Source organism: Phalaenopsis equestris, unplaced genomic scaffold (genome assembly GCF_001263595.1).
Source record: "Phalaenopsis equestris unplaced genomic scaffold, ASM126359v1 Scaffold232752, whole genome shotgun sequence".
Classification (NCBI taxonomy): domain Eukaryota; kingdom Viridiplantae; phylum Streptophyta; class Magnoliopsida; order Asparagales; family Orchidaceae; genus Phalaenopsis; species Phalaenopsis equestris.
The window spans coordinates 30744-57664 of NW_018250714.1; the positions used below are offsets into that span (position 1 = coordinate 30744).

General features: G+C 35.1%; 1 protein-coding gene across 1 annotated transcript in view; it reads left to right on the forward strand.

Moving 5' to 3' along the window:
- LOC110038387 (ruvB-like protein 1) overlaps nt 1–26921 on the forward strand; it is a 42577-nt gene that overhangs the window by 8860 nt on the left and 6796 nt on the right. Inside the window, exons 6-10 of the mRNA XM_020743209.1 lie at nt 4837–4971; nt 5157–5222; nt 5299–5405; nt 6022–6121; nt 6220–6311. Coding sequence (XP_020598868.1) covers nt 4837–4971; nt 5157–5222; nt 5299–5405; nt 6022–6121; nt 6220–6311 — 500 coding nt within the window. The remainder of the gene's footprint in view (nt 1–4836; nt 4972–5156; nt 5223–5298; nt 5406–6021; nt 6122–6219; nt 6312–26921) is intronic.

Here is a 26921-nt window from a genome sequence, read left to right on the forward strand (position 1 = left end):
CTATGTTCAATTACCCTCTCCCATAATTTTAAAGTATCACATCAACTTAATTTTCCTCTATAATTTACACACTCTTGTGCATCCCTTTTATTCTTAAAAATGGGGATCAAAATACTCTTCATCCACTCCTCAGACATCTGTTTAGTTTTTAAAATAATATTAAAGAGTTTAGTGAGCCAAGAAATTCCCAAATCTCCTAAATATTTCCACACTTTAATTGGGATATCATCAGGTCCTACAGACTTTCCACCCTTGATTTTTTTTAAAGCCTCATCAATTTCTTTTTTTACTAATGCAACGGTAAAAAAAAAAACGTTTTATTATTATTCACGATATTAAGATCACTAAGGTCGATCGTATTTTCAGAAACTTTATTAAAAAGTTTATCAAAGTAACTCACCCACCTATGTTGAATATTTTTTTCTAAGAAAAATACTTTTTGATTTTCATCTTTAATACACTTTACTTGAGTTAAATATTTACTTTTCTTTTCTCTTTGTTTGGCTAGTTTATACATATATTTTTTACTCTTCTTAGTATCTAATCTATTATAAAGATCATTAAAAGCAGAATTTTTTGCATCCAGATTGTTCTTTTAGACTCTCTGAGGGCCGTTTGATATTTTTCCCAATTTTTTAAGCTTTTACATTTAAACCAATTTTTGTAACATAACTTCTTATATTTTATCTTTTCTTGCACATTATTATTCCACCACAAACTATTTTTATTTATAAAAACTTTTTCTTTTGATTTTCCGAGCACATCTTTTGCTACTTGTTTAATGATGTTTGTTACTTTATCCCACATAACATTTGCTTCTCCATGAATATCCCAAATTTTGAAATCTTGAATTTTACTTATAAAAATAATTTTATTTGTGTCTTTTAAGTTTCTCTATTTAATTCTACGATGATGATTCCTGGTATTTTTTTTTTTTACAATGATGGACAATATTTAATGTGCACGGATCTAGAAAGAAATGGGTTGGTTAGTAAGAACATAGCTAGAATTTGTGCAAAACACTTACACAAAATGAGGACTCCTGGAGGTGACCTCAAGTAGTCGGGTTAAGGACAATGTTATTTGATCAATCAGATATGAAGGACTTTTGTTGTTTTGTTTTCTCTGTTATTCCTATTTTAGGATGTCATAGCTGCTTTTTTGATTACAAATATTCTCGAAATAATCTTCCTTATTGCCCTTTTTTAATCTAAAATATGAGCATTGAAATATTCATCTAGCAAGTCATCTGTGCTGTAACACTGTCATTGGTGGGTCCTAAACCCAAATGCGAAAAGTGAAGGGTTGTATTAGGTAGTTGACAATCAATATAAAATTTGTCGAAAATTTATGACATGAATCCTTTAAATCTTTATATAAATGCTAAGGTGTTCCCTGGAGTGATGCGCTATTTGACCTGAATACAGTGAAAAGTGTGTAAGAACCGCTATAGTGATGTCATTATGTGGTGTCAAATAAGCAAAACTTCTCACATTACGGACGAATGTGGGTAAACAAGTTAGTTCATGAAACTAATATTAAGATAAAATCTTAGAATATGAGTACTCTCACAAATAAATTAATGAAATTAGTTGATATTATGGTTTATAGAAAGATAAATATCTTATATATTAACGAAACTAAATGAGTTGGAGAAAAGACTAAGGAGATTGATAACTTAAGTTTTAAACATTTGGTATTCTAGTAGGAGTCACACTAGAATGGTTTAGGTGTAATTATAGATAAGGTTTTGAAAGATAATGTTGTAAATATTAATAGAATTGGAGATAAAATTATTGTAAAATTGTTGTTGATACTAGGATTTTTAATTTTATAAGTGATATTGGTTCTAAAGAAAAATTCTGGAATGAGTTAGAAAAATTAATACAATTGATACCTCTTAAATAAAAAAAATTATTCGAGGAGATTTAAATGGACATATTGGTAAGAGTGGTAGCAAATTTTAGAAATGTTCATGGTGGCTGTGGTTTTGGAGTGATTAATGAAGAAGGTAGAACCATATTTGATTTTAGTTTAGCGTATGATTTTGTTATTGCTAATGTTTTTTAAAAAAAAAGTGATGAACATATTATTACTTATAAGAATGAATATAATAAACACAAATTGATTATTTTCTCATGAGAAAAAGAGATTGTAAAGATTGTAAGGTTATTTCATGTGAAAATTAAAATACAATCGATTATTAGTTCTAGATTTTAAGATGAAGATCTGTAAGATAAAAAATACTAGGAAACATTATCATAAAATTAGATGGGGTACTTAAAAGATATATATAAAATTTTTTACGAGTAAGTTTTAAGTTTTCAAGATTTGAGATGTTCATGAAGAACCAAATTTTATATGGGATAAAATAAAAAATACTATTAAACAAGTGACAAAAGTTGTAAATGGGGAATCAAAAGAAAAAGTTTCTATAAATAGAAATAGTTGGAGGTGAAATAATAATATATCAGAAAAGATAAAATATAAGAAGCTGTGATATAAAATTAGTTTAAATGTAAATGCATAGAGAATTGAGAAAAATATAAGGAGGTTCTTAGGGAGTTTAAGAGAATAATTTGTGATATTACAAATTCTGCTTTTAGTGATTTTTATAATATATTAAATAGTAAAGATGATGAAAAATATATGTATAAACTAACCAAACAAAGAGAAGTAAATATTTAGCTCAAATAAAGCGTATTAAAGATGAAAATAAAAAAAAAGCTTTTCTTAGAAAAAGATATTCAACATAGATGGGTGAGCTATTTTGTTAAACTTTTCAATGAAGTTTCTGAAAATCCGATCGACCTTAGTGATCTTAATATCGTGAATAATGAGTGTTTGGGGCAGCTGCAACTTATTGTATAATCTGCTGATAAGCTAGGTGAGATGACTATTACAAATTTTTATTTTCTTGGAAAAGCCAGATCGCTACCAGAAAGTTGCCACTGCACCTAGATAGGTGTGGTGTGAAAACACTGTTTTCAGTATTTTGAAAACACATAAGCTGTCAAAACGCAGTTTACTCAATAAGAACAGATGCTTTTTCAAAACGCCACCACACCAAATAAACTGCCCCAAACGGGCTTCTAATATTATTAATAATAATAAAATAATTTATTTTTACCATCGCATTAGTAAAAAAAGTAGAGGCTTCAAAGAAAACTTAGGGTGGAAAATCAGTAGGACTTGATGGTATTCCAATTGAAGTGCGAAAATATTTAGGAGATTTGGGAGTTACTTGGCTTACACTTTATTATTATTTTAAAAAATAAAAAATGCTTGAGGAGTGGAGGAAGAGTATTTTAGTCCTCACTTTTAAAAATAAAGAGGACACACAAGAGTGTGCAATTTATAGAGGAATTAAGTTGGTGTGTTATATTTTAACATTATGGGAGAGAATAATTAAACATAGGTTAAGACATATTACAAAGATTTCTCATAATCAGTTTGGATATATGTTGGGCGGGTCTACTATGGAAGCTATATATTATTGATGAAGAAGTATAGAGAGAAGAAAAATGATCTACATATGATTTTAATTGATTTAGAAAAATCTTACGATAAGGTTCCAAGAGAAGTCCTTTGGAGAGTTCTTGAGAAAAAATGAGAAAAAAAGTGTTGATAAAAAAGTGTTGATATGACTTATATTCAAGTCATTAAAGATATGTATAATGGAACAGTTACTTGTATTCAAACAAAAAGAGGATTGATCAAGTATTTTCCAATTTCAATTGGATTACATAGGGATTGGCTTTAAACCCATATCTTTTTGCTTTAGTTATGGATGCCCTTATTAGATATTTACGGGAGGATGTACACTTTTAGCTGAAGATATCTTTCTTGTGGATAAGACTAGAGAAAGAGTTCAGGAAAAACTTGAATTATAGAGGTCTATATTGCAGTCTAAAGGCCTTCGTTTGAGTAGATCTATAACTGAATACATGGAATATAATTTTAGTAGCAGTAGCTCTTGTGTAGAGTTATAACAATGAGTGATCAAATCATTAAAGGTGTGAATGCTTTAGCTATTTTTGGTTTATTGTTTAAAGTGATGGTGATATAGATGGGGACCTTATTTGTAGAATTCAAGTGGGTTGGTTGAAGTGGAGGAATGCATTGGGCCTGTTGTGTGATGGAAAAATACTGCTTAGACTTAAAGGAAAATTTTATAGGATGGTGGTGAGACTTGTAATGCTCTATGGCTCAGAATGTTGGCCTTTAAAAGAGAAGCATAAAACAAAGTTAACTGTTGCTGAGATGAGAACACTTAGGTGGATGAGTGGTTTGACATTTAGAGACAAAATGCGAAATGAATATATCTGTGATAGAGTTGGTGTAGCTCCTGTAGAGGACAAGATTAGAGAGAGTCATCTTAGATGATTTGGTGACATTAAACGTCAACTATCTGATGATCCAGTTAGAAGGCTAGATGTTTTAGATTTGACTTATGTTAAGAAAGACAGAGGTAGACCTAAAAAGACTTGGGCATATTATATAAAAAATGATCTTAATCTATTAGAATTAAATGAAAATATGACACTCAATAGGACTCAATGGAGAAAAAAGATTCATGTAGCTGACCCCATTTAGTGGCATAAAGGCTTGTTGTTGTTGTTGTTGTTTTTGTTATTGTTTTAGGTCATCTGTGTTGTCTTTCATGTTTTGGCCTGTTTATGGTTTGCCATTCTTATTCAACTAGGACTGAATTGGATGGGGAATATTTGCTTTTTTTTTCATATTTGGATTGTATCTAAATAGAAAGAAACTGTCTTACGATGCATTTTTAATTATTTAATTTTTTTTATTGTTTTGTTATTATTATTTGAATAGGATGTTACACTACATGATCTTGATGCTGCTAATGCTCGACCACAAGGAGGTCAGGACATACTATCTCTTATGGGGCAGATGATGAAACCTAGAAAAACTGAGATCACAGATAAATTACGACAGGAAATTAACAAGGTATGTTGTTTTTATTTGAAAATTGTTTCAAACTCATCATCTTCTTGCAAGTCTTTTCTCTATTCGATACAGATTTAATCTAGCATGGCTTGTGTTAGATTCTCTCAAAACATGATAAAAAATTATGCCAAATTCATGATGGTGAATCCAAATATTAAATCCTTGTTTTTTTACGAAATATGCAGGTTGTTAATAGGTACATTGATGAAGGCATTGCAGAGCTTGTGCCTGGGGTATTATTCATTGATGAGGCAAGTTGTCATGCAAAGTTATGTATTTTGTTCGTTGCAAATTTCTAACTTCTTTTATTGCAAATCATATTTGCAGGTTCATTTGCTTGATATGGAATGCTTTTCTTACCTCAATCGTGCTTTGGAGAGCTCAATTTCACCAATTGTCATTTTCGCTACCAATAGAGGAATATGCAACGTAAGGTATACCTCAAAAAACATGAAAATTTGGCTGACTGCACTTGTGTTCAACTTGTTCTAATTATGAAGCACAAGCTATAGTTAATATTCTCTTTAGTGGTAGTTTGTTTAATAGTTATTTTTGGTGAACATTAAAGGCATCATTGGTTTGAATTGGATTTATGGTAATGAATTTCAAATGAGCGATACTTGAATTCCATAGAAAATTTTAGTGCTCATTAATTACCGATTAAAAAGCCTAGATTAAGAAGCAACCATTCCCTTACTGATACTTTTGAACGAATATATGTTAGCCTATCCTATTTCTACTTATATTCGCTTTGATTTTAAAGTTTTAACTGAATAGCTTAAATCATTAGTTTAATCTTTTGGTAACCAAATGTTAGCAAACTGAAATAGGCTATCAGATATACTTTAAATAAAGAACTAAAATAAGGTGAACTAAATCTGGGTTGGAAAAAAAAAGCAACTGAACTGTTTTTTTATTTCTTCACTGTAAGGAGCCATCCCAATATTTTGCTCTTAACTTCCTGTTAAAATCATATAATGTGATATGTTATTTGTGAGACTCAATTACACATATACCTGTCCGTAAGATCCTGCATTTTTTTTAATCCAGAGGAACCGATATGACTAGTCCGCATGGCGTACCGGTGGATCTCCTTGATCGACTTGTAATTATACGCACAGAAACTTATGGTCCTACTGAGATAATTCAGGTTTTTGACTTTTGTTTTTACCTTTTTATCCCTCTTAAAGTGAATAAAATTTTTTTACAGGCAGAACTTTCTCTAACCAGTTGATTATATTGTGCTAGATTTTGGCTATCCGCGCGCAGGTTGAAGAGCTGGCTATTGATGAAGAGAGTCTGGCTTATCTCGGAGAGATTGGACAACAAGCATCATTAAGGTCTGTTGATGCCTTCTATTGTGCTCTTTATACTTAATTGTTTAATTCTTTTTTTATATGGGGCATTTACACACACACCATGCAATTCTTATAAATTTACATATCTGACACCTATACAGTCATATTTTCATGCATACCCCTAATATCTTTAGTATCACATAAAAAAAAAAAACCACAACTACTACCATTCTAAAAGTAAAATGCACCTTTTCATGCATAGGATTGTGACACAAAGGTGTTATAAGTGTAAGTATGAAACTTTGGGTATTATATATGTTTAATACGTAACATGTGTGGTATTGTATGTAAATTTCCCTTTTTTTAAAATTTTTTGACTGATGTTTGATCTTATCTCTGTATAGAATTTCCTAAATGGTTTATGCGTTGTGAATTCATCATTGGCTGCTGCATTTCCAAGTTGCCCCTGCCTTCAAAACTCAACGTTTTGTGCATATTATGGTCTTTTGTCATTATAGTGTACATAGTCACTTTTTTTAAGCTTAAGTTTTTTCCCATATGGTGCTTGACGTTCATAATTCAATTATTCGAATTTGAGCGTGTAGTTCTAATTTGCGAGTATATTCATATATAGATCATGGTTGTGTTGTCACACAGATCTGCCTTTTTTATCATTTTATATTTAGGAAGGTATACTTTATTAAGAATACTTTGTTAGTCTGTTCATACCTTGCCCAAATTTATTCTTTTGCTTTATATTATGTGTTGTTCTTCTCATTCTAGAAATTTGTGAAAAAGTGAACGTAAATCTGTTTTTTAAAAGACTAAACAATACCTGTCGCGGTTACAGAGGATTGATGAATACACGGTTATAACCTCCAATATCTATCAAACAGGGTATTATTGCTAGGGAGGCACATTGTTGCTATAGAAAATGAGGCATACTTGTCATAATGTTTATTTTCTCCTTTTTCTTGATGAAGATTATTGTGATGACAAACATTTAAACTTGGAATTACTTCATTGTTGCCATTTACACCTTTCATTGTCTAACACTTCCACACTTTTCGTTGATTGATTGACTGACTACAATGCCAGAATTTCCACTGACTGTTGCGGCGTTATTTATGCTGGCAAATTTTCTGTTGCACTATATGCCATTTTATTTGCGATTATTCTTTTATGCATTTAGGTCTCTCGGAAATGGTGCAGTGATAAAAAATGAGGCACAGTGATAAAAAATGAGGCATTGTCATGTTCACAATGGTTAGGGCATTAATAGGAAACCTTTAAGATGAATGCAATGTGTAATCACATTAAAATATCATTGGAGTTTTTTTTTATGGCTCAAAAATTTCTTTTTCTATTTATGGATTACTTCAATTTTCAAGTTCATAAGTAAAAGCCATCGTCCTTTTAAAAATTCCCCAAAAATTCACAGCCATTTAATCCATCAATTTTCAAGGTCAAGAGATAGATCACTAACCATGCCGGCTTAAGAGTTCTTAAAATTCTTTAGACAACCATATGAAATTAAGAAAGTGCAGGAACAAATATCATATAAATTCTCGTAAGAGTTAATTGCAACTAAAAATAATTATATAATAACTACTGCAATTCACTCCAAGGTAGCTGTAGTACTTGAAAGAAGGTCACAAGTGATGTTAAGTATTGCTAGAAGTTACACAAGTAAACATAAAAATTGTACTGTTATAGGGAGCAGAAGGAAGTATAAATCACAAAAGGGAAGGGAGGGAGTTCACGTCAATCTGCTCACCTTAAGATAGTTATACTTCGAAAAAATTTAATTGATATTTGTCAAGCAACTTGACCATTGAATGTTATACACTGGAAGATAAATTCGAGAATCTCTTACAAACATATCTATTGCGCTAATGTGCAGGATACCTTGGGTATCCATGTTTAGTAGTGAACTCAATCTGATTGTAATATTACTATATGATATTTATGCCTGCCGATGTGAATGCCTAAGGGGTTGGTGAAAGAGAAGAATACAATGCATCGGAGGCATTTTTTGTGAAATAAAGTCAGAGCAAATGTATTGGAAATCATAATAATACTAAATGTTTTTAGAAATTTAAAATTTTATTTTATGATTTATATGGTCATATCTTTCTAATAGTTTACTTCTTAAAGGATCATTTAAGAAACTTTGCTGGATTTAAATGAACTATTTCCTTGAAACGACTTTGAATTCATGATATCTTTAACTCACTTGTTTGAATTTTTGATAAACTTTAACTCTCGTCATCAATGGGCATAGTATTAGGGGTGTAGCCAAACCCAAATCCAAATAATAAATTGGGTTCAGATTGATATGAAGACTGATTTGGGCATGGGCAAGCATATCAACTCAATTATTATTTGGGTCGGGTTTAAGTTGACCTCGATAACTCAAAATCAACACAAAATTGACTCAATCATTATTCGGATTTTGGTTATGTTGGTTCGGGTGAGATTGATTTCGGTTAGGTTTATTGGTTTAAAACTATCATATGCTGGTTAGTTGAGTCATATTGATCTGAAAAATTGCATGATCCTAATAGTAAACTGATTAAACGAGTCATTTTTTGGGTAGGTAGGTTTGGATCGAGTCGTGTTTAGGTCAAATATTTTGCCCCTTATAATAAGCATGTTAGGTTCGGGTCAAATGTTTTTGGGTTGTGTTAACTTCCAGTTAGACTCGAATCCAGCTGTAAATCTAAATTCACGTCCCCATGTAGAGTTATTACCATGAAAAGTTGTTTATTTCATGTCTTGCAAAAAATTAATGATTGATGTAATATAATATGATTCAACTAAGGAATATGTTAAAATAAAAATACACTTTTCAATGAATTTATCATAGCCAACTTCTGAAGGAAGAGATGATGGTGAAAAGCTTGAGAATGACAAACAACATAAATATGCTATGTTTATATAAATGAATAACCTATTTTAAAATAAAAAGTTGAATCACTAAAATATTAATTGTGATGAATTATGCATTTTTATATTTGACTAGCCATACATGGTTTTAAATTTCAAGCTATCTTGAAGACCGTCATTGTTATCAAGTCTTTTGAAACCTTGGCTTTTATCTTGCTTAGTAAGATTTTTTGGGTGATTCTGATTTATGAAATCAAGATCCTAAAAATATTATTTTAGTAGGTCATTTATCATATGAATAATAATAATAAAGAGTATTCTATAATTCTATTTACAAGTCCGTTCAATTGATTTTCTACAACTATGATATAATTTGCTCAATTCTATATTTGATAATATATTTACTTTCTATAAGGAGTTTATATTTATACGGGATCTTATTCTCAATTTCACATACTCAAATTCTTGTTTTTGTTTAACTTTAGGTTCATGAACGCTCTTAAATACAAGTTTAGTTTTAGTATAACAAAATTAGATTAAAATATTGTTTTGTGATCGGAAAAATTCTTCTTTATATAGTGCATTATCAAATAATATTAATTATTTATAATTTCTTTAGGAATATCTAATTGGCTATACATAATTCTCTTAGTGCAGTTAAGCTTTCGAGAACATGCTAACATTTTTTGAAAGAACATTAAACATACATGTAATAGTTGTAATGTAATGAATGAATTATTTCCTAATCTCTATTATTTTGTATAATGTTACATCTCACCTGACATTTTCTTAGGGTCAAACAGTGGTACAATAAAGGTGGACGACTCAGTTAGACACAATTTCGACCAACACTTGTCATAACTTGCACGAATCATGATTAAGTGGGTGGTAGATTGGTCTCACTTAATGACGTAGGGGCTAGGGTTTGAGTTGGTTCAATCCTGTTTGGCAAGAGGTAGGGGCTGAATAAGCTCGCCTCCTTTCTATTTTAATTGGGCGGGAATTATTCCCCCTTCGTGTTTTCGTTTCCCACCAATCTCGCTTCTAATTATATGTTGTTTGTAGTGTTAGGATTCAATTTTGACTGTTTCTGTTTTCAGATCTTTGTGTGGATAGCCGTTGGCGTCCATTGTCTTCCCCTTCAAGGGTTGTATCCAATGGATTGGGTGGTGCTCTGGCTGTATCCCTCTCCTAAGGTGGTGGTTATCTCCCCAAATTTCTTTCCTTCCTTGGTGCTCCTCTCCCTTCAGCCCATACCTAGCTGCTGCCGCCCTCCAGCACCACATCTTGTCGCGTCGTCCCCGTCCTGCACGTCCTTGCAATTGCCGCAATTCCCGGGCCTGCCTACCGGCTGCACCACAATTCCATCTTCCTCTATCTGCTGCTGCCGTAGTTCCTGTACCGCAATCCTTATTCATTATCTGCTGCTAGGCGCTGTCTAGTCGTACTGTGGCCCTCTGCTGCTATTGGGTGCTGTCCAACCCCTCTCCTTGGCATTGCACTTGCCTCCAGGCACCCTGTCTGCACCCAGCCACCCTGTTAACCCCTCAACCAATCTCCATGTTATTGTCCTTCCATCATACAACCCCTCCATAACCCTTCCTTCCCCTCAAATCGCAGCACCACCGCGCCAACCTACGCTGTAGTCTTGTGTGTGCTGTAGTTTTTCTTATTTTCAAGAGTTTTTGTTTGTAACCCTATTAAATTTCAGTAATAATATTTTCATTTTTATTGTAATTTGAGTTAACTCCAGTATCATTTGGTATTAGAGCTAGCCTAACCATAGTTATATCCTAGGCTTTCTTAGTATTAGCCCCCACCCCCACCCACGCCGCCTCCACCAAAATTTTTCTTTCTTGGTTCCGAACTCTTACCTGCATTTTGACCTAAACCTAATTCTCCTTTGCTGATTTTCAAAATAAGCAACCATAAATCTATTCTTTACACCGTCGATTAGTCCCCTACACCCTCTTTCACCTCACAACTCTAAACCCTATCCATACCACCAACAAGGTATATGCCCGGGTCTTCCCTGGAGGAGATAGGACAAGAGATCCACCGGCTTGTGCGTTGGCTTACGAAGATTGAAGATGAAATCCAATTGTAGGTCACCCTCGACCTTGATCTGGGGAGTCAAGGAGGAGAACGAGAGAATCTGAAGATGAAGCGGGAGACAGTGTCTGTTTCTACCAACTTACTATAGACAGAGGATGTAAACTCTAGCTTTAGAAGTGGAGAGACCACATCAGTGAGCAGACCCCACATCTTATAGGCAACATTCAACCTCAGAATCTTATGGCCGGAGTACCATTAAGTGAACATCCAATATGAGCCCGTCAGAGGAAAAAACTGATTCAGAGTGGAGAACAGATGAAACAAATTCGCATCCCTAAATTTGTCACGGTCAGGAAGTGTTGCAAATGCCACAATTTGGGCATGTTGAATCATAATACACAATCAGGGGAGTGATCTATTTCACAAAGCAAGGTGTTGTTGAAAAATTGGGTAATTACACAATAGATATTGAAGAAAGTGAGGACACAAAGGAGGAGACCCCACTTCCGGTTGAGAACGACAAGATGCATTTAGTCTCAGCTGAGCCCGTGGGAGAGACTCCAACCAACTTCATGGTAAGCGACAAATGCAATTATGAGTTTGAGGGGCTGACATCAGACACAGGGCTACCACAGGAAATGTAGATATTTCATATTTATTTACCTTTTCCTGAGTTGTCCCTACGGAGAGAGGTCCGACATGTTCAAGGAGTCATTATGTTGTCATTTTTGGACTATTACAGAGAGTATTTCAGTTGTTAGATTCAACTCAACATGATACCCATCAACAAATCAGGCGGGAGGGATGAACCCCAGCCTTGAAATTTATCTTGGGAGCTCGAGCGGGAAGAAAATTCTTCAATGGGATCAAGGTCCTGTCATTGAAGAAGCTATCTCTTCTGAGTGGTTGCTAGTGAGAGTGGCACAACCTGCCACATATTTCATCTCAGAATTGATTTCTCCTCGCTTACTTGTTCATCAACTACATTCTGTTGGATACGAGAGTGGAAGGAGAAGGTTTCAAGCTTAAGGGCTCGAAAGTTACATTGTGGGAACTCACCATTGTATGCAGCTCCCGCTCAGGATATGCCAAAAGTGGACATATACTTATTCTACCAGAATCTATTGTGGAATGACAATGTTAACATGATCAACCTGTTAGGAGGAGCTAGAAGCTTCAACGATTGAGGTCGAAGCTCCTCCAACCTTGGAAGGCTGACACGGGGGCTATGGGATGAACCGGTTCAATCCGGTTCAGCCGCCTTCTCCCTGTTCTCATTAGGCAGGAATTATTCCCCTCTTCTTGTTTTCGCCCCACCTGCCCTGCTTCTATTTTTATGTTTTTGTTTTTAAATCTCTATCTGGACAGTCGCCGACGTCCCCTGCTTTCCCCTTCGAGGGCTTTATTCGACGGAATGGGTGGTGCTCCGACTGTATCCCTCTCCCTAGTTGGTGATTATCTTCCCCAAATTCTCCCTTACACAATCATCCATATGTCCCAACCACCTCTCTGCAATCCTTCCTCACTTCTCTCCGTGTAGCCCATAGTTAGTAGTTGCCGCCCTCGAACACCACATCTTGTCGTTGCCGTTCCCGTCCTGCACGTCCTTGCTGTTGTTGCAGTTCCCCGGGACTGCTTGTCTGTTGTACCACAACATCTTCCCCTATCCGTTGTTGTCGCAATTCTTGTACCGCAAGTCCTATTCCAATCTGTTGTTGTTGCTGCTGTTGCTGCTGCGACTAGGTGCTATCTTATCCAGCCGTACCCTGGCTCTATACTGCTGTTGGGTGTTGTCCAAACCCTTTCCTTGGCACCGCACTTGCCTCCATGCCTCCCATCTGCACACAGCCTTACCCCATCCACCCTCTAAACCCCTCCAACCAATCCCCATGTTGTGGTCCTTGCATCATAGAACCCCTCCATAAGCTTTGCTTCCCCTCAAACCGCAACACCTCGCCGAGTCTAGTGTGTTGAATTTTTTATTTTAAGAGTCTTTATTTGTAACCCTATTAAATTTTAGTAATAATATTTCTATTTTTATTGTGGTTTAGTTTAACTCCGACATTATTTGGGTATTAGAGCTAGCCTAACCCTAGTCATATCCTTAGGTTTCCTAGTATCCGCTCTACCCACTCCGCCTCCACCAAAATTTTTCTTTCCTAAACCCAAACCTTTAGCCACATTTTTACCTAAACCTAATTAATTCTCCTTTGTTGATTTTCAAAATCAGCAACCCCAAATCAATTCTTGACACCGTCGATTAGTCCCTTAAATCCTCTTTCACCTCCCAACCCTCAACTCTATCCATGCCGCCAACAAAATATATGCCCGGAACTTCCTTGGAGAAGACAGGGTGGGAGATCCGCCAACTTAAGCTGTGGCTTACGGACATTGAAATATGAAATTAAATGAGAGGTTATCCTCGACCTTGATCTGTGCAGTCGAAGAGGAGAACAAGAGAATTTGAAGATGAAGCATGAGATATAGCGCCAGTTCCTGCCAGCTTACTATAGACAGAGGATGCAAACTCTAGCTTCAGAAGTGGAGAGACCGCATCACCGAGCGATCCTCATATCCTATAGGCATAATTCAACCTTAGAATCTTATAGCTAGAGCACCGCTAGGAGAATATCCAAGATGAGCCCGTCAGAGGAAGAACTGATTCTGAGTGGAGAACTGGTGAAACTAATTTGCATCCCTAAATTTATCACGGCTTGAAAGTGTTGCAAATGCCATGGATTTGGGCATGTTGAATCAGAATGCATAGCCAGGGGAGTGCTCTATTTCACAGAGCAAGGCGTTCCTGAAAATTTGAGTAAGGAAGATTGATGTTGAAGAAGATGAGGACACAAAGGAGGAGACCTTGCTTCCAGTTGAGAAGGACTAGATGCATTTAGTCCCAATTGAGCTCGTGCGAGAGACTCCAACCAACTTCATGGTATGTGGCCAATGCAATAATGAGTTTGATAAGTCGACATCAGACTTAGGGCCACCACAGATAAGAGAAATACAAATATTTTTGATTTATAGACCCTTTTCTCAGTTGCCCCTACGCAGGGAGGTCTAGATAGTTCGTGGAGTTGTTTTCTGCCATGCCTGAACTATTACGTGGAGTGTTTCAAATGTTAGATTCAGCTCAAAAGGGTACCTGTCAACATACCAAATAGGAAAGATGAACCCCAACCTTGAAATTTATCTTGTGAGCTCGAGGAGGAAGAAAATTCTTTAATGGGATCTAGGTCCTATCATTGAAGAAGATGTCTCTTCTGAGTGGTTGCTAATGAGAGTGACACAATCTGTCACAGATTTTATCGTAGAATTGATTTCTCCTCGCTTATTCATCGGCTACATTTTACTGGATACGAGAAGTGGAAATAGAAGGTTTCAAGCTTAAGGGCTCGAGAGTTACATTGCAGAAACTCACCTTTATATGCAGTTCTCGCTTAGGATGCGCCAAAAGAGGATAGATACTCATTTTATCAAAATGTGTTGCGGAAAGACAATGTCGACATGATCGACTTGCCAGGAGGAGCCAATAGCTTTGACAAATGAGGTCGAAACTCCCCAACCCCAGGAGATCGACGAGAAGGCTAGGGGTTGAACTAGTTCAATCCGATTATGTAAGGAGTAGGCGCTGCCCTCTTTATTTTTATTGGGCAGAAATTATCCCCCTTTATGTTTTCATTTTCCGCCTATACTGCTTCTATTTTTATGTTGTTTGTAGTGTTAGGGTTCAATTTCGGTTGTTTCTGTTTTTAGACCTCTGTGCGGATGGTCGTCGACGTCCCCTGTTTTCCCGTTAGAGGGTTGTATCCGACGGAGGTGCTCCGGTTGTATCCCTCTTCCAAGGTGGCGATTATCTTCACCAACTTCTCCCTTACATGACCATCCATTTGTCCCAGCCGCCTCTCCGCAATCCTTCCTCGCTGCTACCCTCTCTACAGCCCATACCTAGTTGCTGTTACCTTCCAACACCACATCTTGTTGCTATCGTCCTTTTCCTGCAAGTCCTTGCTATTTCTGCGATTCCCCGGGCATGTCTACCAGCTATACCACAATTCTATCTTCCCCTATCTGTTGTCGTCGCAGTTCCTGTACCGCAAGCCTTGTTCGCTATCTGCTGCTGCTTGGTGCTGTCCAGTCGTACCCTGGCCCTCTACCGTCGTTGGGTGTTGTCCAGCCGCTCACTACCACCGTACTTGCCTCCAGGCAATCTGTCTACACCCAACCTTCCCCCATCCACCCGCTCAACCCCTCCAACATATAACAACAATAACAACAACAACAAACCTTTATCCCACTAAGTTGAGTTGGCCACATGAATCTTTTTTCTCTATTGTGTCCTTACACAATGATTTGAAGGATTCATGTCATGACTTTTTTGACAAAAAATTTATGTTTGCTGTGAACTACCTAATGCAACCTTACATTTTTTGCATCCGGGACTTGAGACCTGACAATCATTTTTTTTCATTGTGTCCTTGCTCAATAATCGTAACATAAACAATCTAGTTCAATTTAATATTTATTCATATTCTTAACACATGAAAGCATGCATAATTGATTTTGAAAATATATACGGAGTTGTCAATCATCACAGCAAGTAAATTAACGTATCTCAAAAATTTTTAAACCCACTAAAATTTTACAAGTCAAAAGCTTTACAAATCAAACCGTTAGGCTAAGCACCATGTTGCTCCTTACCCCTCCTTGAAAAGCAATAACATACTTGATAAGCTACAAACTTAGTGAAATAATCATCGTTAAAGTAAGATTCCATAAATGGAAAAGAAATAATGACTAATATAAGTGACAACAATAATGAATAAACATATTTTTAACTAGTATATTATAGAAAATATGTAAGAATATAAGAGCATTAATCAATAACAACCACACCGTAGTTAACTCATGTTTCATTCAACCTTTTATGCTATCATTTGTATGTATTTATTTGCACTTTAATTTTAAGTATATATTTATTATCTTAAGAATGGCATTTGTATTTACATTGATTTCGTCTTAATTTAGTTTTTTGGGTTGTCATCCAGCCCGCTTGTTACAATAACCATTGATAAATGTTGGCCATATACTATAATAATAATAATAATTATCAATAGTCCCTTGGATGCCAAAAGATACATTTCGGTCTTAATATAAAAAATCAGAAATTCTGTCATTTTCTCATCTTTTCATGTATAAGTTATTAATACAATAATTTATCAATCACAATACTTGTGACATTCCTTCAATCATTATATTTACAGTTTACCTGAGTGTACCTGCAAGTAAGAAACATGTTTTAGAATAATAATAAAAATCAGTAAAATTGTTAGTGTGTAATTTTGCTTTTCTATAACATATCTATTTATTCGATAATATGAAGAATTTTTATGAATAATTTTACATTCCAATATGTAATATGTAATGCATTAATCCTATAGAATGATTTACTTCTTAAATTAACACTTAATTATCTCACCTAGATTAATGAGACAGCCTCGTGATGAGTTCGCGTAGGATTGCCTCGAGCTCTCTGTCTATACTAGAGTACATTACATTGGAATTTACAAATCCATAAAATTTACCCTAAATTTTAACATATTATAAATTTATAATCTCAATTATAATTTCTTGAAATTGACTACTCATAAAATTTGTCTAACTTACCACCGAAACCCCTCCCAACTAGTACTTAAAAAAAAAAGAAAAACTAAAAGAAATTAATTAATATATTTAGCTTAAATGAAATTAATGCAACTTCTATAGATTTTGTTTAAAGCCAAAATCCTTCTTAAAACTTTCCCTCCTTTTCTATATTTTTTTCCTCCTTTCTTTATTTTTCTTTTATTTTCTCGAATTGGAGCTACTCAAGAGCGTTGCTCTTGGTTTTTGTCCATCTCTCTTGCACTGCTGTTCTAGCTTTAGTGCCAGAGCCACGTTATCCTCCAAGTCTCAAAAAACTAACACCGTTGGTAGAGGGAGAACTGAAGTAATGACTTAATTTCTTCCCAGAGCCCAAAGATAGTTTTCTCAGCACTCTCGCATTCGCTCAAGGTCACAGTGCTTGGTTCGAGAAATGACAGTAATGAGGGAAAAAAATGAGGTGAAGTAGGAAAAAATTAAGTATTTATATAATTAACTTAATAAATTCAATTAATCCTAATCTAGATATCCATCTCACCACTACATGCATGACAAAGTGAGTTGCTATAGTGATGGCAGCGATAATTGTGTTTAATTAGGATTAATCAAGTTATTATTTTAAGTTTTATAAATTAAAATATATTAATAGTTTATGTAAGGTACTGTATCAATTTGATCGATTTAAAAAGTGTAGAATTTTGTAAAAATGATTTGCTTGGATTTCAGGGAATACAAATATGGGATATAGTTTAAAATAACAAGAAATTTATCTGAATTGGATAATTTGGGTATTACATGTAAGACATGTTGTAATGTATCTGGAGAATTGTAGCTAATTTCTGTAACTTTTAACAAAATATGTAGTGATTAATATGTAATCTATAGACAAGTAATATTTCATAACATGACCTTTAAATTCAATAAAATATCTAAGTTTGTTTTAGGGTCTGTTTGGGGCAGCTGCAGCTTATCCAGATAAACTGTTTATCCTGATAAGATGCTTTTCATGATAAGCTGCTGATAAGCAGCTTATTCAGATAAGCCGTCTTACTGTTTGATTTGTGCATTTGGAAAACAACTGATTTTAGATAAATGATCCTTATGCCCCTGTTTTGGATAAGTTGTTTAGCTGTTTGGTTTGTACGTTTTGTAAACAACTGATTTGCAGAGTTTATAGTTAAATGAACAATCTGACACGCAGAAGTTATAATGTTCTCAACAAAACTACAATGTTTACTCATTACATATTTTGAAGAAATAACATGTTAAAATTACAAAGAAAAAAATACAATATTAATTTTAAAATGTAGAAGCATGTCACGTGCCCGGTTCTGACACCCCAGAACTCTAGCAAACTTGTGCAGCTGGGAAGTAGTTGAACCACAAGCGATTTTCTCAAGTTGTGATACCGTCGAACCCCGAGCAACGGTGTCCGGTTGGGATAATATATATTTATATCCCTCACAAACTTTAATTAGATATATTGAAACAAGGATGCCATGCAATCTACTCAACATGCCCCAAACAAGCATTTAATAATAAATTCAGCAATGCCTTGAATGTCAATTTAGTATTCCAATAAATAGTTCAAAATTGAACACAAATTGCATTTGAATCACAAGCACTGCAAACTTCTTATCACAATGGCAGCCTAAATTACATTGCATCAATACAGTCGCACATTAGTGACTACAGATCAGAACAAAGTTACACAGCTTGTTATTAATCGGATAAACGCTTGGGAAGAAGAACAAATCACACAATTTCATTCGATATTGGTGTAACTTGTGCTCTTAAAGAAAAACTAAGAAGAGAAAAGATATAACCAGAAGCAACATCATTGTTGCAAAGTTCCATGAAGATGGAAGTGCACTGATACTTATAATCAAAATGAGTTAGTAGAATAATAAAGTAACAAACCGATCACAAAAGTGAGATTAACCTGCACGCATATATGCTAAGACATTAAAGGTGAACATTGCTTGTACATTAATCACTAGATCCACTTCAGTAAACGTTTTCCTGTACAAAAGTTGCTTTAAAGAAGAAACCATAAGATTACCCATAACTTGATAATTTGGTTATTTATTTGTGCTCAATTAGTCATGAAAAGATTTGATGCAAAATTCTCCTGTTATTTCTGCATTTGGAAAGGGCATTTAATAAACTTTCTGAAAGGGCTGTAGCACCAAATGATCATGAGGATAATGAAATGGAATGAGGCTTGAGATCCTCTCATAGAAATTTTTTTTTTCCCCATCCATGTTTCTATTTCTCATCTGTATCCTTCTATAGCTTAATATAACAAAGTTTATGCCTGTTAGCTGATGAAACACCCCCGAGGAACATGACATTATTTGCATAATATTCTAAGGTGAGGAGGTTACCTCCCTTCGGCGCAGATTACCTCCCTTTGGCGCGGGTTACCCTTCGGTGCGGGCGGTGTGCTCCGCCCGTTCTCCGAGCATGCGAGAGGAGGAGAGTAGATGGCGAACAGGCTCGGATCCGTCAGGGAGGAAGGCGAACGAGAGAAGTCGAGTGTTAGGGCAAAGAGAGCGAGGGCCTTTAATGTAAAGAAGCGAACGACGTTTTTAAAAAAGCCTCCAAAACGTAATATTCAAACAGCCGGTGGCGTTTTCAAAACGTCACCGCTGTGGATAAGCTCCCCCAAACGCACCTTTAATCATCTTGTTTAAAGTTGTTAAATTGATCATGTTATTGGTCTTTATAATCACCGAGTGATAATTATTGTTTTTTAAGTATATGCCATATCTCATTAATTCTGTTTTAGCAAATTCATATTTCAGGGAATCTAATATTTTGTATCTCTAAAAGGACATTTCTAAGTATCAATCTTGTTTTAAAAAATTTCTTAGATTATACATCCTATCGAATGTCAGAATGTTATTCTGAACCTCATAATAATTATGTTGGGTTGATTTAGAATTTTAATGTAATTGGTTTCATTTAAAGTGTAACTTTTATCTTTTTTTGTAATTGAATTTATTATTGTCTCACTTATCCATGACAATAGGACCCCTTTACTCTTAAAAAATTTGACGCAAGATGTTTCAGGGTCTAGGATTTTCTTAATGTTGTTCTAGGATGAATGCACAAACTACATACAGAAGTGAACTTTGGAATTACGAACTTTTAATTTGGACAATTGGGATTCAAATAAAAAAAAAATAAAATTTTTACAAATGATAATTTAACAGTTATTTATAGAAATTCATAAATCATAAAATAATCAAACGGTTCATAAAGTCACATCCTAATTGAAAAAATAGATTTTTTCCATATTTGAATTTGATCAATCATGCAAGTAATGCAATTAATAGTTTCAGAGCAAAAATAGAGCAAATGATAGAAGGCACCAAATAACAATCCTAAGCCCTTGCTCCTTTGTGCTCAAAATCCAGAGTCCTCAATTACACCATGCTAGAAAAAAATGACATCCAAGCAGTGCTCAAGTAAAGGTTAATATATAATTAAAATAAATCATCAATTGTGTTGTTTTTTGTATACCTCAAGAACCCTTTTTCATACTCGTAAATTCTCTCAAATAGACAACTAATCTCCGCGTATAAGAATTGTTGAAATCCCATAGGTAGCCATTGAAAGTATACACAATGCAGGAGCTGATATTGTTGGTGAAAGATATCACAAGTCATGACCCACAATGATTCCATCATAGTAGCCAAAAGCAGAGCCGGAAGTCACGTAAGGAAACACAAATCTCGTGCTGTTGCTGTGACCGAAGGAAGCACAAGTCAATAGGAGAGGGATGGAGTGCCACATCAGTCTATATTGCCTTTATATTTTTCCACTTTGTTTTCTTTGTGTTTTTGACTCCATATTGCTTTTCTCTTTTTCCAGTTTGTTTTCTTTGTGTTTTTGACTCCCTGTTTCGTTCTTTTTTTTCTCTTGCACTTGCTTCCTTGCGTTTTTTTTTTTTTCATTTCATTTGTTCCTTTTTCACATTCCCATTCCTGGTTGTGAAAGCTCTTATATTCTATTTCTCTCCTTACCACCTTAATTCTTTTCTTCGTTCTTCTCCTTGTATCTCTCATTTTTATTTCCATTTTTCTCTCACCTTTTTGAGTGAACTTAAAATTTATAAGGATGAATTTCAAAAGCGTATCAGAGGGCGAGAGGAGATTGTGGAAACATTGGTCACTATGCTTTTGCCAGGGTGCCTCACATTGTTAGAGACTTGGATTATGGTAGTGCTGGAAGAGTGCAACAATGAAGGTTGAGAATATAGTTCTTAGATTATATCCTCTTGTTATTCACTCATTTGATCAACACGTTTGAGTGGAATTTGATTTTATGTCAGAACCTATTTTCAACTTACTTTTTTAACAGCTGAAGGGCCTGAACAAATTCGATGAAATTTGTAGACCAAAGGGTTTGTCACGTATAATACATTTATGCGAACTTACCTTGTTAGACTGCAAGGTTTCTGGGCTCACCACAGTAATAAAAAGCTTGCACGCCACTTTGTCCCTGTAATTTTGCATAGTCAATGATATGGGACTAACTATGCAATATTTGTAATTCTACTGTCCTATTTCGCATGAGTTTGCTGGATTGTTCTGTGGTCAAATGCTTCTTTTCTACCACATATAAATCTATTAAACAATCATTATTTGCATCTGGGTTATTCTGCTAATTCAAGGGAGATTTAAAGTCACAACAAATATTCAAATATTAAAAAATTTAATAAATGTATTATAATATAATTGAAAACATATAGGATCTTTAATAGGAGTTAATTTAAACTTGTTCTTCGTCATCAGTTCAAACACGCTTTCCATTTTATTAGATAGAGCTTGCCTGTCTTTATTGATTAACAAGCAGACTAATAGCAATGGAAACCTTGCTGGTGTAGATCTCTCTTTTTGATTGTTTTCTTCTTCCTTCTTTTGAATTTCCTTTGATTTGTGAGATTGAGGAGAGGAGAAAGTAGCAGCTCTGCATAAATTTTAAAAAAAAATCGCCACCTGCCAGCGCAAAAGGCTCAAAAGTGCCTTTTTATAGCATTATATTTTCAATGTTAAACCTATGAATAAAATTAATTACACGAGTAAATCAATGAAGTTAACATTTGAGCCCAATTTTCTAAGAATGTTGTAAAGACTAGAAGATCTTCTATGGAGCTTTTTAATTGTATGTGGTGACAAGCATTTTTGTTTAATCCTAACAAAGTATAGAACTCCTTCATTGAATTCCTGCTTTCTTCTATAGACTTCAAATATAACCTAAATGTTTCTTATTTTGTTGAGCAATCTGGAATTTTATATTGGCATACAATTTACATATATTTTCAATAAAAGTTGTACTTGATTGAGAATATGGACACACACACACACACACACACACACACACACACACACACACATCCAACCACCCCGGGTTTTATACCGTGGATGCCAACCAACAGGCCTGGGTTCGCGACACTATATATATATATATATATATATATTAGTGTCGTAAGTCACCTGGAAGATCGTAAGTCACCTTTGGCCATTCTTTAAGATCGTAAGTCACCTGTTACGTAGAGCAGCCTCTTTGAAGATCGTAAGTCACTTCAGGTCATGGGTTTGAGTACCCTTTGGTCAGTTTGCCGGTAGTGAGGGCGGTTCTCGAATAATTAGTCACATGAGGGTGGCTGGGGGCTCTTATAATATCCTTTGGCCATTCTTTAAGATATATATATATATATATAGAGAGAGAGAGAGAGAGAGAGAGAGAGGGAGAGAGAGAGAGAGAGAGAGATGAGAACCAATTTTCTTATTCTCTCTCCATCATGTGGGCCATCCTTAGCTTCTAAAATAGTGAAAATTTGATTGGGGTTAACTAAGAAACTCTTGATTAGTTTATTTTCTTCATTTTCTATGTTATTTTATTTTTATTTCAGAATTATTTTCTTTCATAATTTAGGATTGATTTATTTGGTAAGTTTGTAAATAAGAGGGTTTGGTTTCCTTATATATGCACCCTATTTGTGAATAATGAAATTAACTCTCTTTTCATCTCAATACATTTCAAGATGTCTTCATAGCTATGAACCTAAACCATAGCTTCCCAGACACTGGAACCTCTTGATTCCCTCTGCCAGCTTTCATGCCAGTTGGAAAACTCCGTTCAACATCCGGTTACTCTCTGCAGGGTGTAGGCTCTTCTTCTGTCTTGCTAGCATCCTTCACTTGTCCTGTTGATTCTCCACTGGCCTCGTGAACCTCGAAACTTGTCCCTATAGCTTAATTCCTCTGCCATAGGCCCTACTCTATCGTAGCTCCTCCCCGCAGCCTGAATTCTTCTGCTGCAGACCCTCTTATATTTCTTTGCCTCCGAAACTTCAATGATCTTAGTTTGTGTTTATGTACAAAATTTCTGAGATCACTGACCCCAATAACCATATATTCATGACCATATGGTTATATCTTGACTAGTCAATTCAATGATAACTATAGTGGGAGAAAATTTGTTGCTCTACAAAACTATCTAATAGATCTGTGAGGTAGCAAGAGAAATATATTCCAGCACTTAGAATAGTGCAGAATTATTTAAGATCGAGACCAATCTTCAACATCTTCGTCGAGGAGAGCTAGGCGTCTCCAAATACTTCAACTCCTTGGCTATAATTGCATATGTTTTAGACACATGAGTGTAAATTTCTACATGTGGTAAAAAAAGAGAAACCATCTCCCGGGAAAAAACAATTCTTGAGATCATTGATCCCAACCATCACACATGGAAGATTCATGATCATATGGTCATATCTTGGCTAGTCAATTCAATGACCACTAAAGGGGGAGAAGGTTTTTCTTCTAAAAAGCCATCGAATAGATCTGTGAGGCTACAGAAGAAATATATTCAATCTTTGAGAATACTGTTGAATTATTTGAGATCGAGACCAAGTTTCATGATTTTCATCAAGGAGAGCTAACTGTCACCAAATACTTCAACTCCTTGATAAAGTATTGATTATAATTGGATATATTTGAGACACATAAGTGACAATGTCCACATGATGTTGGGATGTTTAAATCTATCATCGAGAAAAAGAGAATCATAAAATTTCTAAGAAGACTAACTCAGGAAATGGATGAAGTGAGAGTGAGGATTATGAGTGTAAAGCCTCTTCCATCACTCCGTGAAGCCTTCACTGAAGTCAGGAGAGAAGAGTAGGAAAAACTGATGCTGACTAGAAATGGGGGTTCACCAAGCGTTGAAAGCTAGGCCCTCCACACCCATGATACTTTTCATGAGTCAAAATTCAAGAAAAATCGTCTCACATGCTATTATTGCAAGAAGATTGAGTATCTCAAGAAAAATGTTGGAAATTTTATAGAAAGCCTGTAAACTGGAAATCAGGACATGGAAAGAAAGATTAAGAGAAAGAGGTGAATGATGTTTCCACATCCGAAGAGTTAGGCTCTGTTTGACGCAGCTGCAGCTTCTCAGCTTTTTAGCTTCAGCCGCCGCTGCCTCAAGAAGCTGCTGCGGGGAAGCTGACTGTCTGTTTGATGCAGCTGTGTGAAAATAGCTGTGGGGCAACTGTTTCTGGAAAAATGACCATGGTGCCCCTGTTTGATAAAGCTGTTTAAAAGAATGCTGTAACAACTACATTTTTTTAAATTTATGAAGTAGAAATTCATTTCTAAACAAAACAAAAAGTTCATATACCCTCACTTAACAGTGAGCCCCGAAAGTGCTAAAAAAAAGAAATAAAATTAATAAAATTACATGTAAAATAAAAAAAATATAATATCGATAATGATTTGATGTACTCATAATCATCGACATCAAACTTTCTTCAATTTATGTTCTTTGATGCCAAACTTAAACCAAAAGTAACACTTGCTACATCATTTTCATTTTAAAAAATAACTAAGGATATGGACTATTTGGGTTATTATTATAGTTAAATTTGAAACCACACACATGCCCAAATCCAACACTAATTCATGGATATACAATTGTTGACTTTAGTATTAGTTGAATTGTTGTCTTTAATTATATGCTAAAATGTGTGTAAATGAATAAAAGCAATTTATAACTGGCATTTTGCTTATAATATATCTCAGCTTTGCACAAATGAATCACGGCAATTTCTTTAGGGGAAAAAACATTCTATGCATTTATACAACTTGTAAGTTGCTGTTGGTTTCTTGAAATGAGGAAGAAGAGAAAACTTAAGAGAATTGTTGTAGATTGAAGGGAAAATTAGAACCACACCTTTTGTGTAGCCTTTCAATATTTTAAACTTAGAGCTAATAAAAAATTTTCAAGAAAAGACCTAAAAATCAGCCAAGAAAGTAACAAGAAACAAAATTCAAGTAAAAATAGCAACTAACTTCTAAGATTAAATAACAAACTAAATTCAAATAAACCTAGACTAAATAAGCAGTTTTAAGCATGTATTCCAACATTCCTCCTTGCTTTAGGATCTGCGAACACCAAGTTTCTGCCTTAAAAACTCGAACTTGCTGATTGGAAGTGACTTTGTAAGCAAATATGCCAACTGATCTTCATATTTGCAGTAAATAAGAGTCACAAATTCTTCTTTCTGCACTTCTCTTAGAAAAAATAACTTGATGTTGAAATGTTTAGTGTTCCCTTGAAACACAGGGTTATGAGAAATGATAATGTTACGAATGTCGACACCATTGGTAGTCAATTGCATGCCGTCACCAGAAACCCGAATGAGTTTTGAATCACTTAAGCAAGCTTTATCGACATCGTTTTCCAAGTCCGCATGTTTTGTCATTGACACCGTTTTGATGAAGCCTGAGCTTGACTTGGGTTTTTCTTCCAACACTTGTTTTGTGAAACTTTGTTGCCTTTGAACTTGAGATTGCAAAGCAGTCACAAATGTTAACATATCATTTTTTTCTTTTGCAGCGAACAATGCTTTTTCAGTGACATCTTTTAATTGAGCTTCCGCATCTGCCTGTAAAACCCTGGTGCTTTCTTCAACTTGAACTACAACCGCTTCTAATAAAACAACATGTTCTTTAGCTTTTGCGAGCTTAGAACGCCAAAAATGTGCCTCTTGAAGAGCAGAATTTCTCTGCTTGAACAGGATCTCTCTATCTCTGCTAAATGCTGCAACCTTTTCTTTTGATTCTTTTAACTTAGGAATGGTTTCTTGATGTTTTTTATTTGAATCATTGGTCAGTCGTTCAATTTCTGTGTAAACAGGCCTCCTCTCTTCATCCGTAGCAAGAGCTGCAGATGTAGCTACTTCAGAGCCTGAGCTGTCTCAGTTAACTTGTCTGCTAACTCACGTATGGTTGAATCTCTTGCACGTAATTCTTTGGCCAATTGCTGAAGTTCTTCATCTTTAACTCGAAGTGTTTCCTTCATTATCGTAAGATCATCTAAATGGCTTTCATTACCCTCATTAATCAATGAAACTTCTAGCTAGTGGACATGTTTTACAGAACTTTCATTGGGAAAAGAGCCAAAAACCTCCTGCTCCTCCTGCATTGGATTGAGTGAAAAACTTCTCCCTGCCATCTTAACTTCAAACATCCTTTGGCCTGTAGCATCCTCTATCACACAAGCCTTCTCCATAAACATCACTTTGAATTCTTTTTCTATTAATTGACCAACACTGAACAAATTTTGATCAATATCTGGTACATAGAGAACATCGGTGATCAACTTGGTTCCTTAACAGCTTGCAATGGCTACGATGCCCCTTTCATTTGACTGCAATATATTCACCATTCCCAATTATGACCTTCTAGGACTCGGTGCTCTTCAATTCCTTGAACAACTCTTTGTCATGTGTCATATGATTAGCACAACCATTATCAATGAGCCAATTTTCACTTGTTTTAGAACTCGTGAAACAAATTGCAACGAAAAGCTGGTCATCTTCTTCTTGATCTGCCACTTGTGCTTCATCTCCTTGCTGCTGATCTTTATTATTGCAAATGTATTCTTCATGTCCCATTGGATTGCACTTGCTGCACTTTGCATCTGGTCTTCTCCAGCATTTGAAAGGAGGATGACCTTTCTTGCCACAATGTCGACATCTTTCTT